Raw genomic sequence first — 17,970 nt, 5'->3', positions numbered from 1 at the left:
TCTTTTAACATTTAAAGCGTAAATGGCACTGGGCCATCATATTTAAAGGAGCTGGTAGTCCCATATGAACCAGCAAGGTCCTTGTGCTCCCAGAGGACGGGTCTGCTGACTTTCCCAAGAGTTAAAAAGAGGACAGTCGGTGCGTGGGCATTTTATTTAATTTTTTTATTTAACTTTATGGAATGCTCTTCCGTCTGACATTAGGCAAGCTTGCTCAGTAGAGGTGTTCAAAGCTAAGCTAAAGACCGATTTGTTCTCTGCTGCATATGAATCATAGATATTGTTTTTATCAGTTTACACTTTATTGTAATTTTTCTGTTGCTTGCCCTGTAAAGCACTTTGACTTGAAAGTGCTATATAAATAAAGTTATTATTATTATCGCTGCTTTTGAGCAGTCAGTGTTCTGTGTATGTCATGCCCTCTGCCCCTGGAGTCAGGTAGTGGGAGTTCTTTTCCCTCTTTCCTTCCTCCCTCTGTCTGTCTCACAGGTGGTGTGTGTGACTGGAATTAATGGGGAGGTGCAACTACTCCAATCAGCTGAGATTGGTGAGTGAGTGGGAGCCATCAGTCTTCGGCCGTCTCCTCCTGCATATAAGCAGACACTCTGCTCTCAGTCAATGTTGGACTGTTGAACCAGTCACGTCGGTATTCGGTAACCTGGTCACATCTGGCTCACCTTCTACAGCTGGTACTTATTGCCCTTTCTTGTGTTTCAGTTTGGGCTCTCACCTGCTTGTTCCAACCCGGATCCCCATTCCGCACCTTCCACCATCTCGGAACTGTGTGGTTTCTCTGCTCACTGGCAACATCATCTGGTTGGATAACTTCCCGGTTGGAGTTCCTTCTACCAAACCACCTGCCCTCTGCCTGAGCCACCTGCCCCATGCAATCTCTTTAGCAACCATGGCCACCCGGCCCAGCTCCATCTCAGTGGTATCCTCTCAGTTAAGTTCCCGCTTGATCACTGAGCCAGTTGTTGTTACAGTTACCGATAAATCTAGTCACTTTTAGTAAAGCCGATTTGTTGATGTTCTTGTCTAAGATAACATAGTATTTTTGTGAATTGTTTGTTTCCTGCCTAGGTGGTGCCTTACGTGGGTTGTTAAAACATTCAGTCGTTTTTTGAATTGACTTTTGCAGTTCCAGTCCACCGTCCTGCTAGTGGGAGCTCTAGTTTGTTTGTTTCCCTGTTAACCTGTATTTCCGGTTGTGGTTTCGTCATCCATGTCTGTAGTTCCGTTTTTGAGAAACTATAATGTTTTTATTGCCTACGCTTTGTTTCTCTTTACCTCGCTTTTGAGCCTCTGACTGGGAGATTCTTAACAGTGTAGTAGCCAGAAGTGAAATGTTCTTTTCTGTTCAGTTCTAACAACGCTGTCAAAACTAACTTTAAAAAATCCACTTAAACAGACTCATTTGTATAATAACACCACCAACATCAGTAACTAGTCATGGGAAGAAATGGTGGTTCACTCTCATGCTTTGTCCTTTTTCCTTTCCTTTTTTAGAGGGCGAGGGGTAATCTTGGTGCTGTTAATTGACATACAATTTTGTTTGCATGTTCTCTACAAGAGACAGAGCAGTCGACAACTTGGGTCTTCGGCAATGCATTTCATTTACTGATGAACTAGAACTAAAGTTAGAGTTTACATCAGTACAGGAGTTTATAGTGATGGGAATTCTGGCTCTTAATAGAGCCAGTTCTTATGGCTCAGCTCACTAAAGAGATGACTATTTGGGCTCCCAAGTGGCTCCTCAGATTTTCTGTTGCTTAAATTTATTACCAACAATAATGTAAAAAAAAATGAGTACAAAGAATCTCTAATTACCAAAACATTACATCAAATGTTTATTTAAATGGCTTATTATACTCAACATGAAACAGTGGGCTACAAAAAATAAATACAAATTTAAAGTATAAAACTAAATATATAAAAAGATCCAATCTCTGCATACAAATTGTCAACTATTTACAGGGAAACAAGATGGAGAAGTTTAAAGAATGACTCATCAATCATAGCCTTTATCACAATCTGTCTCATAGACTCTGGTTGTAGGTCCAGGTGGTTGTCATGGTTACTGGATGATGCTGTAGACAAACTGACCCTTTCATCAGTAGAAGGTTCACTTGTGTTTTTTCTTCCAACTTCACTGATATACAGTTGTAATGTGTCTGTGCAGGTTATTTGTAATGTGCAGCTAATTCAATCCATTTTATCCATTTTTCTGTTCTCTCATCTTCAGAGTCACTTTTTTCTTTTATATTTTAAAAAGTCAATGAATTGATCTCGTTTGTATAAACAAAATACATTCATGCAAAGTTCCACCTTCAAGTGATTTAAATGACATTTAGATCAGCAGCCACAAAAACAGCCTCGGCTTCAACTGCAGAGTCATGACCATAGAAAGAACCGACTTCTTAATTTTTCTTTACACTGCTGTTGGGAGAAACATAGAAAAACACATTTTTTAAAATCATGAACACTTGTGGACAAATGTGGTGTACACTTTGAAGCCTGGTCTCTCAACCTTGAGGTCTTCCGTGAATTTGTTTTGTTTGTCTGAATGAGACAAGCCCATGCAAAGTCGAGTCCTCAAATGATGTAAATGATACTTACTGAAGAAACAGCCACAGAAAACAATCTCAGCTTCAGCTACAGAGCGGTGACCATGGAAAGAACCATCCTCTTTGCTTTTCTTTACATTGCTGTTGAGGGAGACATAGGAAAACACATTTATATCCGTCAGAGTCGGAACTGGCCTGAAGCTCAGGTTTACTGTCGAGAGCATCACAATGATCTTTCTTATTTCAACAGTCAGAGTTATTTAGACAAACTTCCAAAAGATGCAAGTCGAAAGATTCATGGTGGATGGATCGGCCTTCAGCGAAATCCCAACAACAACACTGCGTGGAAGTGGTCAGGAGTAGGACACATTACATACCAGAACTGGAAGGATGGAGAACCACGTGGTCATTGGGTTGGAGTTGTTGAGACCAATGGAGTGATCGGTTGGAATGGAAAATAGTTTGATGCCAGCGACACAAATCTCTACTATTTTTTTCTGTGTTGGTGTGAGTGTGGAGGAGGAGAAGATGTCCTGGGAGAACGCTCTGAGCCACTGCAGAGAAAAACAAACTCATCTCCCCAGTCTGCTCTCTGAGACCGACCAGCTCCTGGGCCCAGACTGAGATCAAGAACAAGAACATCAGTGAGCGGCTGTGGATCGGTCTGCGTTTCCTGGGTGACGGCTGGATGTGGGTGAACGGTGACCCTCTGGAATATGAGGCCTGATCCAGACAAGGAGATCAGGACCACCAGTGTCCAATCAGGAAATGCTGTGGCGCTTTAACCAAAGACGGACTGTGGGAGAACTGGGACTGTCAAGACAAACTCATATTCATCTGCATCTGACACATTCTGAAGAGATGCTGCCATATTTGTACTGTAGAGGTGAATCTAAACTGTCGTCTTCTTTTTCTGTTTCTGTTGTGATGTTAAATTCATGACTTGTTTTATGGCTCTTATCCAGGTTGTTTTCTCCTGACTAGATCCTTGCTTGTGCTGTTTCTACTCTCAGATGTACGTCGCTTTGAATAAAAGCATTTGCTGAATGGAACTGTAGAATTGTTTGGTGGTTTGTACTTTTCAGGTGGAGGGTTTTGTGTGCTTCATGACCTGTGACTGAAATTAGAATACATTATCAGGACATTTGAATAGATCAGTGATTTTCAGAGTATCTTCTGGTGACATTGTTGTAGAATAAAGTTAACATGTTATGTTGTTCACAGTTAGGGTGAGAAGTCAAAATAATGTGTTGTTTCCTCTTTTATCTCTTTCTGTAAAACTTTTGCAGCTCAAACATAAATGTCACAACTGATGCACTTGTTCTTTTTTCATTTGGTGGTTTGTTCTTGTCAGGTGGAAGGTTTTGCATGTTTAATGTTCGGTGACTGAAATTAGAATACATGGTTCAGGGCATCTGAATAGATCAGTGATTTTCAAAATATTCTCCTTCTGCACCTGTCATTCTACCCATGGAGACATTTGTTTTTTATTCATTTTGGTAGGGGTTCGATTGAGTGCTTCATTTAACGGCTGGGCATGAAGATTGACAGCGAAGTGCTGAAAACAAGCACAGACAGAAGTGACAGGAAGGCAATCTAGTAACTTTCAGAAATAAAAAAAAACAACCTGCAGACTCAGCTGGAAATAAAATAAAAAATAAAACATCATTCTTTAAGTTCTGGCATCTGGCCCAGTGGTTGGGGACCACTGGGTTACAGAGTCTCAGTTGAGAAGGAAAGATGACCATTCAGATAAGTCCAGTTTACAGCAATCTAATAATAGCTGGACAGTTTCAGCAAAGAGCTCTCACAATGATTTTGTGATGAAAATTCCTAAGTATTTGAATATTTCCACCACATCTGAAAGGAAAGAGAGCCTGGGGGAGCTCGTTAGTGAGGGAGTTGACAGGGTAACATTTGCTTATCTGGAGGCTGAGTTTAAAATCGGAAATGTTAAGATTAAATGGAAGAGAGGGCACCAGGTTAGCAATGTGAAGTCAAAGCCTGATTTACATGATACCTTTAAAGATCTATTCCTTCCAAATATGTGGCAAGGGCTCAACAGCAACTGCAAACAATATGTGGGGACAGAAGACATCCTTGGTGTTGCCAACTGAAAGTGGGGATAAGACAGACTTTACACCATTGATAAGGATGGTAGGCTGATGCTACAGGGGATGCACAGAGGAGTTTAATCCATTAATTAAATTAAAGTTGAAGCTAGCTATCTAAAGTATGGAAAACAACTACGTCCTCTCAACTCTTTCAAATCCTTTTTCAGCATCAATCCATCCATCAATCCATCCATCCATCATACATTCATCCATCCATCCATCCATCCATCCATCCATTTTTTTCCTCTTATCCGGGGTCGGGTCGTGGCGACAGCAGGCGAATCAGATCGTTTCAGATGTTCCTCCTCCCAGCGACGCTTTCCATCTCTTCCTGGGGGATCCTGAGGTGTTCCCAGGCCAGATGAGATATATAATCCCTCCAGCAGATTCTGGGTCTACGCCGGGGTCTCCTTCCAGGCGGACGTGTTCAGGAAACCTCCAAAGGAAGTCTCCCTGGAGGCATCTGAGTCAGATGTCCAAACCACCTCAACTGACTCCCTTTCCTTCTCCCCCTATCTCTAAGGCTGAGCCCAGCCACCCTATGGAGGAAGCTCATTTCAGTCGCTTGTATCCACAATCTTGTTCTTTCAGTCACTACCCAGAGCTCATGACCATAGTTGAGGGTTGGAACGCAGATGGATGGTAAATCAAGAGCTTCGCCTTGCGGCTCAGTTCCCTTTTCACCACAACGGTTCGGTACAACGCACACATTACTGCTGATGTTGCACCAATCTGCCTGTCCATCTCACGCTCCATTTTCCCATCTCTCGTGAACAAGATCCTGAGATACTTGAACTCCTTCGCTTGGGGAAGCAACTCCCCCCCAACCCAGAGGGAGCAATCCATCGGTTTCCGGCAGAGAACCATGGCCTCGGACTTGGAGATCAAAGAGAGCATCAAAGAGAGCATAATTTCAGGTGAATCAGTGGTATAAGAAAGGAGAATATTGAGCAGCCTCCACCTCTTTGAAAGCTCCTTTAGGTGACACATGGAACTTCAGCAGGGCAGCATTGAATACGCTCAACATTGGTGTGAGTGTGGTAGAAAAGGCTCTATAATACTGTAGGGTAGCCATTGGGTCTTTGAATTTGTACTTCTGTTTTTCAAGAGAAATCAAAGTTGAAAAATAAAGCAAAGCCATGTAAACATGTAGACCTATCAATCCACTCCAACCTCCTCTCTCATTTTAATGCAAACGAAAGAAGTTCTGAAGAAGTTTAGAGTGCAGTTTTTGCCGGTTAATATGTCTTGCTATAAATATACAAAACGTATGAGTTATATAATTGCATTTTATTTTGAAAAGCCAGCTGTTTCACAGCCATGATCAATACCCTTTAACATTAGAGGTGACATTACTCTAGCTGAAGAAAAATTCATAAAACTTAAACTGCGACTGCACAAAAACCACAAAAGATAGCAAAAGACGGATTTGATGAATAACACTCAAGGCCTTGTGACCTGCTTAGACTTTGAATGAAGCTTCCACTGTAAAATATGCCAGAGTTTCAGGGTTTCAAATTTGGTTGGGTTTTGGTAGCTGTCTGGCAGACTTCCTGTTCACTTAATAAGGATTTGCAAGGTAGAATTTCATGAAATCGTACGATGAATCACTAGCAAAAGTCATAGCACTTTATTCCCAATGAAGCCTCACATTTTGATATATTATTCTTTGGGTTTCTAAAAGCTGCGGGACAAGTTAGGAAGAATCTAAGCATGTAAAAGAATGAGTGTGTGCCAATGCCTGTGCATTGGCACACCTGACAATAATTACACGCCTCGGTATTTATTCCTGTCAGAAAAGTCATAATTTACAAAACCACAAATGGCCATTGTCAGGATGACAAAAGCAACAACTATAAGTGTTTTTCATTTGAGGACAGCTTATTTTAGTGCCCTTAACATCTCACTCTGGATTTAAGTAACATTTAGAGAGCATGCTTGTTTGTACAGTCATGGAAACAATTATTAGACCACCCGTATTTTCTTCAATTTCTTGTCCATTTTAATGCCTGGTACAGTTAAAGGTGCATTTGTTTGGACAAATGTAATGATAACAACAAAAATAGCTCAAAAGAGTTTAAGTTAAGAGCTGATATCAGACATTTTCCATGGTTTTCTGGATAATACCCCAAATCCCCTCAGTTCTTCCATCAACAGCTATGGCATTGTTCTGCCAAAAACAGCTTTTAGGATTCCATGTTTTCTTTTCTGTCTGTTTAGTCACATGATCCACACAGGAGTTAGTACTGATTCATAACCATTGTTTCTGATGACTACAGTCATGCATCTTGGCTGCTCTCCACCAGCATCTGACATTGTTCTGCTGTAACAGCAGCCCATTCCTGTTGCACTAATTCTAACTAACCTGCTTTGTTTTTGGGTTTATGGTTCTCCATTTAGAGTTTGATGATTTTCCACAGGTTTTCAGTTGGATTTAGATCTGGTTGTTGAGCAGGACAAGGCATGGTTCCAATGTTCTGGTTCTCCATCCAGGCTTTACCTGACCTTGCCATGTGGCAAGGGACTTTATCTTGTTGGAAAATCCAGTCACTGGAGGCAGGAAAGAGTTTTCCAGCTGATATAAAAAGACTGTTTTCAAGAGTAGCCCTAAACATGACCTGGTTCATTCACCCTGTTCCACACAGACTGAAACAACCCCAGATGGTCACTGATCCACCCCCATGTTTTACTGTAGGGGCAGACAGTCTGGTTTGTAGCTTCTCCAGGCTTCCTCTTAACCAGTGAGGTGGCTGGAGTGGGCATCAACTGAAAACTGGATTAATTTCTGAAGAGAACCTTAGTCCAATCATCAACAGTCCAATCCTTGTGATCCCAGCAAAGAGTAACCAGGCTTTCCTCTGCCTTTCCTTGATGAAGGGCTTCTTCCTGCCCTGTGTGACTTCAGACCAGCTTCAAGAAGTCACTTTCCAACTGTCCTTGCCCAATAAGTCACATTTCTCGACAGTGTCCACTCATTTTTAAGGTCCCTGAAGGTCTGAGGATGATTCCTGACACAGGAATGGATGAGTGCATGGTCATTTTGTGGTGTAGAAAGACGTTTCCTGCCATGACCAGCTAGCAGTTTGGTAGAACCATGTTGAGCTTGTTTTTTTCTTGATGTAATGAATGGCTGTCTTGGAGATCTTTAGTTTTTTTGCTACCTGTCTCTCACTCATGCTAATTTCCAGCAGTGCCAAGATGGTAGTCTTTGTGGCTTCACATAATTCTTTAGTTTTAGGCATTATAAGTGAGCTGACAACTTGTGAGTTGTGCTACGGCTTGAATGTCAGCAGGAAACCACTCTAGACCTTTGCATGTGCAGTGCTGCTGATGACATGAAATGTCCTCTTATATACCCTGGAATACAATTAAGCTGAAGCAGGTCAACTAGGACATACAGTATTATGGAATCAGCTGCATTTTTGTCATGTTTTTTGTATTCTTCAGGTAATAGACCTTTAGTGGTACCAGGCATTAAAATGAACAAGAAATTGAAGAAAACAAGGGTGGTCTAATCGTTCTTTCCATGACTGTATATTAAAAATGATTAGCTCAGTAAGAAACCATCAACCCATATATTAAAATATGTGTTAATAAGGCAATACAGTTGTGCTGATATATGAAAAAAAAATCCACACTTTGTGGTAGATTTATCAAAAACCTCTGTGGAAAAGCAACTTCTGGTCAAAATTGATAAGTTTAATAGAAAATGAAGTTATACCAGAGACAAAGTCAGAAGTCAAGACTGATCATTTGCACATTTCTCTCAGCTTAGGATTCATTCTGCGGTAACTAGATCACTTGATTAAATTGATGTAAACCTCATGATAGTTACCACGTGGCAAAGGGTGGAAAAAACGATATAGCGATAGTCCGTTAGAAGAAATGGAAGCAGATACCTTGACATATTCATTTCAACTTTACCTGGTGTTTATCATGTCTTGGGCATTTATCAAGTTGTAGAAGAAGCGTTTCAGCTCTCTAGCTAGCTTCTAATGAACAGCACAAATAAAAGAAAATAGCAGACTCAAGTTCTTAAAAGCATACACTATATATAACAAGAACCACGTTAATACTTCACTTAATACTGTTGATATTATTCTTATTACTATTATTATTTATAAACACTAAAAAGCAGCCAGTCACAAAGCTTCAGGCTTCATCTGAAAAAAAAAACAACAACAAAAAACAAAGTGACATGCAAACGTTCTCGTCATCCTCTCTTCGGTCTCCCTCGTCGATGCCATCATCAGCGTAGAATATTTAATAAAAGGAGGTTCACAGCATTTGTCCAGCTCACAGCAGTGAGAGCTCCTACTGGCTCAGGTTTCAGTATCAGCAGCTGCCATTGGCTGAGCATGGAGAGCTCTGATTGGTTCTCAGTCTGTTTGGCACATCGTCCAGTTGGCTTCAGAACACGTATGACAATAGTTTGTGCATGTGCAAATAGGAGGATCGAAGTGTGTGTCGTGTGATATCGAATGTCTGTGAATGTGCATTTCTCTCTAATGTATATGTTGGATTATAAACAGGGCTGGGAAACACATTATGAATTTACATCATGTGCATCTCATGAAATTGTGTTTAGATCCCATGAGATTGCAGAATTAACTGTCAGTCATCTTCTGTCTTTTTCTCTTTAGTTCAGGGGTGTCCAACATGTGGCCCGCAGGCCAAAAGCGGTCCTCCAGAGGGTCCAATCCGGCCCTCAAAGTGCAAAAATTTCAGAGAAGACATTAACTGCAGATTGTAAATTAGTAACTAGTAACTATAAATTTAAAATCATTTCTAGAACATGACAAGTTGTTTTGAACAGAAAATAAAATACTTGATTGTTCATTATTCTTTTGTCATTTTGTGTCTAATTTTTGTAATATTTTCTCTTGTTTTTATTGTTTTTTGTCTAACTTTCGTCTCATGTTTTTGGCGTTTTCTCATTTTTGTCATTTTGTGTTTCCTTTTCATCTCGCTTGTGTTTTTTGTCTTATTTTTGTCATTTTGTGTTTTGCTTTATTAGCTGTTTTACGTGCTGTTTTGTATGTTTTTTGTCTCATTTTTGTCGTTTGTCCATTTTTTTGTCGCCTTATATCATTTTGTCTCCTTTTTGTTTTGTTTTGTGTCGTTTGTCAAATTTTTTGTCAGTTTGTCTCTCATTTTGGAAATATTTTGTCTGGTTTTTGTTTTGTCTGACTTGTTGTTCGTCTCATGTTTTTTTTTTGTTTTGTGTTTCCTTTCCGTCTCGCTTGTGTTTTTTGTCTTATTTTTGTCATGTTGTGTTTTGGTTTATTTGTTGTTTTGCATGCTGTTTTTGTCGTTTTGTGTTGTTTTTGTGTTGTTTTTGTCATTTATTGTTGCTTTGTAACTTTGTCAAATTTTTTGTTATTTTGTTTCTCATTTTTGTCATTTTGTGTTTTCTTTTTGTCTCATTTGAGGGTTTTTTGTCTTAATTTTGTAATTTGTGTTTCACTTTATTCATAGTTTTTTGTGTATCTTTTTTGTTGTTTTTTGTTTCCTTTTCGTCTCGTTTGTGTTGTCTATTTTCTGTCGTTTTGTTGCTCGCTTTTGTCCTTTTTTGTCTCATTTTTTTTTGTCCATTTTTTGTTGCCTTGTAACTTTTTTGTCAGATTTTTTGTCTCTTTTTGTTTTATTTCGTGTCGTTTGTCTCTTTGTCATTTTGTCCCTCGTTTTGTCATTTTGTGTCTCACTTCTGTAATATATTGTCTTCTTATTTTTTTCATTTTTTTTGCCTGACTTTTGTTGTTTTGATCATAAAGTAAAACGCCACATCATTCAGTTCCAGATGACTAAATGTTGTGTTCCTTTGTAGAGACTCTGTGATCTGGAAGTTGTAATGTGGAAATGGTAACATGAGGCTGAATGTTGATGAAATTTCACTTAATTTTCATAAGAGATTTCAAGATACTCCATTATAAACGTGAACTTTTTTGCACTAAAACAACGGAACCATTAGGAGTTGTGGTTATTTCTAGGTTATTATGCTGTGGTTTTACTGGTCCAGTCCACTGGAGATTAGACTGGACTGAATGTGGAACCTGAACTAAAATGAGTTTGACACCCCTGCTTTAGTTTGTTAATGAGAATAGAGGGCTTCTTCATGAGCTCCAGTGTTATTGAAGATTACTAGGACTCTACAGCCTACATTTTTAGATTCCACGTTTTAATGAAAAGTGAACCAGTGAACAACAGAACTGGTTTGAATGAAGTCACATAATCCTGCTGTCATGAAGGTGCATGTAAGGTGCCTTTCCAAAGTAAATTATCGGTTCCAAGGCAGAATCTGCAATTGGAAAAATAAAGTTACATAAGACTGGGTTCTTGATGGATCAGAGATCGGTGTCTTTATATGATGAATACTAGCAGACAGTCTTTAATCCGGACTACTTGCATAGATATAAGATGTGTGCATTTACTAATAAACAAGCTTCATATGAAGTAGCGCTATTGAGTTGCATTGTGGGAACTGTAAGCTTGCATTTTTTCAGAGCTTAGTCAGGACAAACAAGTTGCTTAGTTTTGTGAAAGTGCAGCACTAAATTATTGTAGTATATTGTAGATTAGGTAAGTACCGAACATTACCTAATATCCAGGCTAGCAGTTTGAAAACAAGGTATGATTTAAAACCCACAGCGCCTGCCACATTTGAGGTCCCAAAGCTATCTATATTTTTTAACTTACACTCACACTGTGCAGCCTAGTTTATTAACTTCAAAGCAGTTGATGGAATTAAGCCTAATTCACACTTTCTTTTTACACTTTTTGCAGCATTTTCATGAGTTTATGAGGGTATAAAGTAGTGTTGGAATGGACATGTCAAAACAAAAAAATAAACTTGAATTTGGACTTTCTGCTAGACTTGTACATTTTTCCCTGCTTTGACATTTCGGTGTTTGTACCTTTTGGCAAACTACCACAAGTCAGGAAAGTCCTTACCGTCTGTAAATCTTATGTAGACATTTGGCCTACAGCAATAACAACTCTACAAACTCAACAACAGCAAGCAGCCGGACGCCTACAGATACACTCCCTAACCATCCCTACACCATTTATGATTAGTTTGTGAGGAACAGGACAATATATGCCACCAATTGTGCTATGACCTACAGATAAGGACCCAGAATAGTATCAAAAAGTCCACCTCTAACCCCTCATGCATTTGACAAGTTGTGAAAATTGGGACATAAATTTAGCAGGAACGTGCTTTGGGAATGAGACAGAATAATCACCTGGTTTCTAACCCCCAAACACAACTACAACTTGTGTTTGTCGATTAGGACTACATGGTTCCAGAGCGATGCCTCTGTGGCTAACCATGATAGATAATATCTTCCATTACCCCGAACTGCATTCACTGTGATTCTGTTGCTTTCAAGAGGCATTAATAGGTATTTAAACTGATTTTACATGATTTGCGATGGTTATTACACAATGACAGTGTGCTACTATGAACATCATTTGGTAGAAGACCAAAATGAAGCAACATGTAAATACATTTACAGTATTACCAAAGTTAACAGACTTTAAAACATACTGGTAAGATACTATGTAAACACAGAACTATCACTAATAACCACTTACTAATTTCTCAAATAAAGTTGTATATCTGTGTATAAGTTCTTGTGCAGTTATGTTTTTAGGATTTTGTTTGATCTTATTGTCTATCTGGAGCAGTCTAGTACAGTTCATGAAAGCCTATTTATAATGTCTTTCTTTTAGTTTGTCATAGTTTAGTTTTTGTTTGTAGATTAATTAGTGAGGCTCTGCGAAAACTGTTTTTAGCCCACTTACACCAACATTTGTTTGGTGTTCTTTAATGTACCACCAGGTGTCACCAGTCATGAATCAGAAACACATTGTATGCAAAAGGACTTTAAAGAGCCCATAATTATTTACCAGTCCACAATTACTACTAGAATATTTTTACCATCTTTAATGCCTAAAAACACATCATTTTTTTCATACTGTACATTTCTGCAACACCTGTTCTCACATTTTGAAATAGTTTGTTTGAGTTCCTGTGTCTTTAAGGCCTCCCTCCAGTAAAGCCATATGGCGCTTTTCCACCAACACCTACTCGGCTCGGCTCTACTCAGTTTGTGAGGTTTTCCATCAGGATGTAGAATCTGGTACCAGCTACTATTTTAGTTCCTACAGGGCGGGGGTTCCAAGCGAGCTGAGTGGAGCCGATAATATGATGTCTACAGAGTGCAGGGCACTGATTGGACAGGGAGTGATGACACATCAGACCTGTACCGTGGATCAATGAAGAGACGTTTCTTTCTTCGGTGGCGGACCAAAGACTACAGAGGGAGCTGGACGGAGAAAGTTTATCAGGAGGTCTCCACATACAGATACAGCAGAACAATGAAGCAGTGTTGGGAGAAGCTGAAAATGCTCAAAAGTGATCATCGGTCCATCAAGGACCACAATGGCTGGAGTGGGTCAAACCGGAGGAAGTGGTTTAGCCAAATGGACGCCATTTACAGCACCGACCGGCGAGCAACGGGAGGGAGAGTGGCCTGAACTTCGCTGCTGCATTATTGGAGACCATGTTGGAGGACGGTGAGTGTTTTGTGACTCCACCCACGATGAGGTGGTACTCAACTGGAATGGAAAATGAACTAAACCGAGTCGAGTCGAATCGAGTAGGTGCTGGTGGAAAAGCGCCTTTATTTTGTTTTGATTGGTTAGCTGGTCTGATCAAAGCAAGGCAACACTGGCTATGTTCTACAATGCTAAATATCTGAGTACATGCGCAGCTCTCAATGCGCTGCAATCAAATCCCTGGAGTTCAGCCTCACAACATGGAGAGACTCCTCCATGTCACACAATGCACACTGTTTTCATGCAGTGCTGTCTCTCAGCGTTACCAGGGTGACACCGCTGTGGCCGTACGAATAGCAATACGATAAGCTAACACTTAGGATTTTCCTATTTTGTGGGAGCATTGCCTTCAAAATTAAAAGTAATATTTTCACTTCCGAAGATGCTGGGAGTGCATGAAGATTCTTGTATTTGCTCCTACAGCTAACCACAGAACACCTGCTTTTAGACATTTTAGAGTTAGGGCAAATGGCATTTGCAAGGAAATGATGGACAACTGTGAGGCAGCTGCTCTTTCTCTGCTTGTTTTATATGATGGCCCAGATAAGTAATGGAATATAAGCCCAGAGCGGTGTTTACTGTGGGAGAACAGAACTCCATTTGATGTGGACTTTTGGCAGAGTTTGCAGAATTTTTACATGCACAAAAAGCACATGTATGACACACTGAAGGACATGGAGAAACCCAAAGAGCATAATATGGGCTCTTTAAAACAATTTGTGATTATTTTGCATTAACTTAAAATTTGGCTTGTTTTTGCCCATCCCTGTGTATAATATATATATATATATATATATATATATATATATATATATATATATATATATATATATATATATATATATATATATATATATATATATATATATATATATATATATACATGTTCCTATTGCCTTGTGTTGTTTGCATTTGTGTATATGTGTGTGGCAGTCCATGCATCTCTTGGGTCTGTAAAAGTCTCTCTCAATTTGGGATTTCCAGGCAGAAATAACAAAAAAACAATTAGAAACAATAACATCATTATTTTCTGCTATCACAATTACTTTTTTATGGATGTGATTTTTCAGGGTGTCAGTTTAAGTTCATAGCACTTGCACTCACTTTTAACAAGATTCTGCTTAGACCCACAATTCCTGATCACATCCCTGATTAATGTTGTTATTGCATTAACACCAACATTACTGTTGTCTTTGTTTTCTATACAAGAGGTGCTTCCATGGCAAAAATCTACAAAATAACGATGAGTGTTTGATTAGAAAACTGTCCACTGTGCTTGATTGTTGTTCATGAATTTCTACACGACTAGCCTTCCTTCTTGCCGATGGTCGAGTGCTTCTCTTTGTAGGTGGGCAGGTCTTTGCTGAAGCCTGACAGCCAAGTCACGGGAGAACATCTATCCAGTCTTTCTAGGTTAGATGTTAATGAGTAAGATCAGGAGTTCTCGGAGAAATATGAATGGCCGAACTCTGGGCTGAACGTAAGGGGCAGAGCACCCACAGTGCATGTTAATTTGTCACCAACGGAAATGACATGCATTTCTGTTCACCTTCGGAGGGAAAGGGAGAAAATGTGTGATTGGCTGTAAGGCACTGGCTTGGGTATGGTCAGGAGAGATCAGTCATGCTGAGGCTCATGGGTAATCCTGGGCGGAGGTAAGCCACTGGGACGCGACCATTCTCACTGGTTGATCCTGTGATGGACAGACGAGCTTTGGAGCGCATTGCATCTGTGAACTTCATCTGTACAAGAACAAGCAAAACGTTAGAAAAGGTTTAAACATTAACACCACAACCAAAGGTGAATAGACATCTGCTGTTGGTAGGCCCATTGGTGGGCCCATTTGACCACTGTATCCATCTATTCAGGATGTCTGTGCACACAGGGAAAGCATGTTAGCAGATGGGTTAAATAACAAAGACAAATGGTAGAGAGAGAATATGACACTGTGTATAAACTGATATAATAACTTTGAAAATTGGTGTCATGTTTCGTATACTCCTATCCAGGAAAGGGCTCGGACCAGACTACACATTCTGTACACCGACCTCAACATGCTAGCATTGACAGAAACCTAAATGCCTGCTCTGAGATTTTTGACAAAGTTACACAATCTGCGCACCTTAGTCTCAATCCTCTTCTAAAACTAAACAAAAATAAAATAAAAAACTCAATGTTGTTACAGTTTAAAAATAGAAATTGACTCTCTCCATTTCAATTGCCAAAAATGCAAAATTAGGGGAGATTACAAAGTCTAAGATACATTATGGTCAGTCCACCTCTTCTGTCGTCAGGTATGGATGTTTTTAATGGTTGGATCAGTCGGTTTTGGCTGGCATGTCTGTTGAATATATGAACTAGTACCATTGTGTCATTAGGTTTTTGTAGGTCATATGAGTGTTGCATACTTGAATGAAAAAAAATTGAATCAAAATATACTTCATTAATCCTGAAGGAAAGGAATGAAGACTCACTATGAGCTAAAATGCATCTGACTTGCTTTCGTGTACTCTCTCTTACAGAAGCACTCACTGAAGGATCGAGTCCCTTTTGTGGCAAAAGAGGGCAACAACTCTTGTCTTCATATATACCACCATGTTTGAGAGCAGGTAACCAGAGCACAGTGACTAAAGACAACACGGTTGTGGGTGGCTGAGGCCTACCTCAGTTGTTGACACTCAGTGACACCTTGGATAGGTTGCCATTTGCCACAATGAGACAGACAACCATTCAGTGCTTACTAACCACGGCCAAATTAGAATAATCAGCACATGACTGTATATTGCCAGATCTATTCCACACTTATATTAGAGTAACAGTGGATGAAAATTCTTATATGGAATATTAAGCCAACAGTATGCCTCCATCAAGTCTTATAAAAAGTAGGCAGAGTCCTACCAAGACCACCTGATGTGACATGTAAAGAGCAGGTGAGATAATGTGGAAGAAAAATTCATATTGAAGTTCAGTTTGATTGCCGTGGTGCATGGCAGTATGATAGTAAGTTATTATAGCACCTATTTCATTGCCTTTTAGTTGCTTGGGAGTCTAAACACCACTATGCTCTGCCTAAACACAGTAAACCTGGGTAAGCTCCATAATGTGACCTAGAAATTATTATAGCGGACCAAAAGGAGGAGTAACAAACAAAGCATCAAGATTACCCGCTGTATTTGTACAGGACAAACCAAGCTGTGCAGAGAATAAAGAACTTCAAACACTAATGCCAATTCCTGTAAAGGAACCCTGGACTTAACCTTACACTAAAGTTGCCATGTGCTGTGGATTTTTGTGCTATCCCCAGGTGAACTGACTGCACATCTGAGTCATCATCAACAGGTGTAAGTGGCACTCTCTAACAAGAGAGACACTTGGCTGGTTTAAATGACATTCATCAGATAGACTCCAGTTTTCTTACATCAGTGACGATTCTTCCACTGACACAAAAAGTAGTGATGGAGTTCCACAGGGTTCTATGCCAGGATCCAAACTAGTGACCCCATCTACAGAGCTCCAAACTTTTACACTAGTCGCAGTGGTGAAACACATCAGTAGTTGAATGTTTGCTTAGCGGTAGACACTACTTTTGCCGATGCTCCCTAAATGCCTCACAGTGCAGGCTATGGTAGATGCTGCTTGGTGCTCAGACAGTTGTGAGAGGAAAATTAGTTTAAAAAGAGTGAGATAAAGTGTTCTAATCTCAGATTTGTCCAAAATGAAATTGAGTGATTTTATCCACATGTGCTGTTTTCTGTGAGTGAAGAAAACTGTTCTACACCTTTTATGAGCACATTTTTAAATGTAGAGGCTGCAGTCAATTGTTTTTGGATAGTAGTTAGAAGCTAAAATCATGATTTTAATTAATAATTATCTCATTTGTAGCCTTACTACTACACTAGCTGTTGTAATTATCTCACCGGTTCTTTATCTTCCTACCTGAAAGAAATATGCAAAAAATAGAAGACATCAGAAATATGTTTTCACAGCATCATAAATTCCTGAATAACCTATAATGTTATTCTAAATTTAGACAAAACAGAAATGATAGTATTTGGCTGTAAACACCATAGAAACACACTATCTAATGATATAGCTACTCTGGCCCAGTGATGGACTGGTGACCTGTCAACGGCGTTCCCTGCCATCGCCCTAAGTCAGCCATCAAAATGCTGCAGCCAGAGTTCTGACAGGAACATTCAAGATAGAACATTTTTCTCCCATATCAGCTTGTTTTCATTGGCTCCCTCTAAAATCCAGAATTCAGTGTTAAAATCTGTCCTCTAACATATAAAGGTCTTAATGATTAAGCTCCAACTTTTCTTAAAGATTCAGACTTGTGGTTACCAGAGTTTCAAGAAGCAGAATGGGAGGCAGAGCCTTCAGATATCAGGTTCCTCTGTTGTAGAATCAGCTCCCAGTTTGGGTTTGGGAGGCGGATAGTGTTCGGACTTTTAAGATTAGGCTTAAACCTTTTCATTTTGCTATAACTTATAGGTAGGACCATGTCTAATTTGTGCTATGTCTGTCCCTTTACTCTAACCCCAACTGATAGAGGCAGATGGTTGCCCTTCCTAAGCCTGGTTCTACCAGAGGTAAAGAAGAGTTTTTCCCCACTGATAACAAGTCTTTGAAATCATTGGATTTGCTGGGTTTCCCTGTATGACTTT

The 17,970-nt window shown here is 39.7% G+C and overlaps 1 protein-coding gene across 4 annotated transcripts in view; it reads right to left on the bottom strand.

Moving 5' to 3' along the window:
- Positions 1 to 14,168: 14,168 nt before the first annotated feature.
- LOC111570676 (glutamate receptor 2-like) overlaps positions 14,169 to 17,970 on the bottom strand; it is a 78,908-nt gene continuing 75,106 nt past the window's right edge. For 2 of the 4 annotated variants that reach the window (XM_023273567.3, XM_023273566.3), the window contains exon 19: positions 14,169 to 15,045. In XM_023273567.3, the coding sequence (XP_023129335.2) occupies positions 14,911 to 15,045 (135 nt within the window). In that variant the 3' untranslated portion in view covers positions 14,169 to 14,910. The remainder of the gene's footprint in view (positions 15,046 to 17,970) is intronic. The other 2 variants (XM_035949632.2, XM_023273565.3) reach the window with 1 other exon arrangement.

Source organism: Amphiprion ocellaris, chromosome 4, assembly GCF_022539595.1.
Source record: "Amphiprion ocellaris isolate individual 3 ecotype Okinawa chromosome 4, ASM2253959v1, whole genome shotgun sequence".
Lineage (NCBI taxonomy): Eukaryota > Metazoa > Chordata > Actinopteri > Pomacentridae > Amphiprion > Amphiprion ocellaris.
This window is presented reverse-complemented; position numbering and strand designations above follow the sequence as displayed.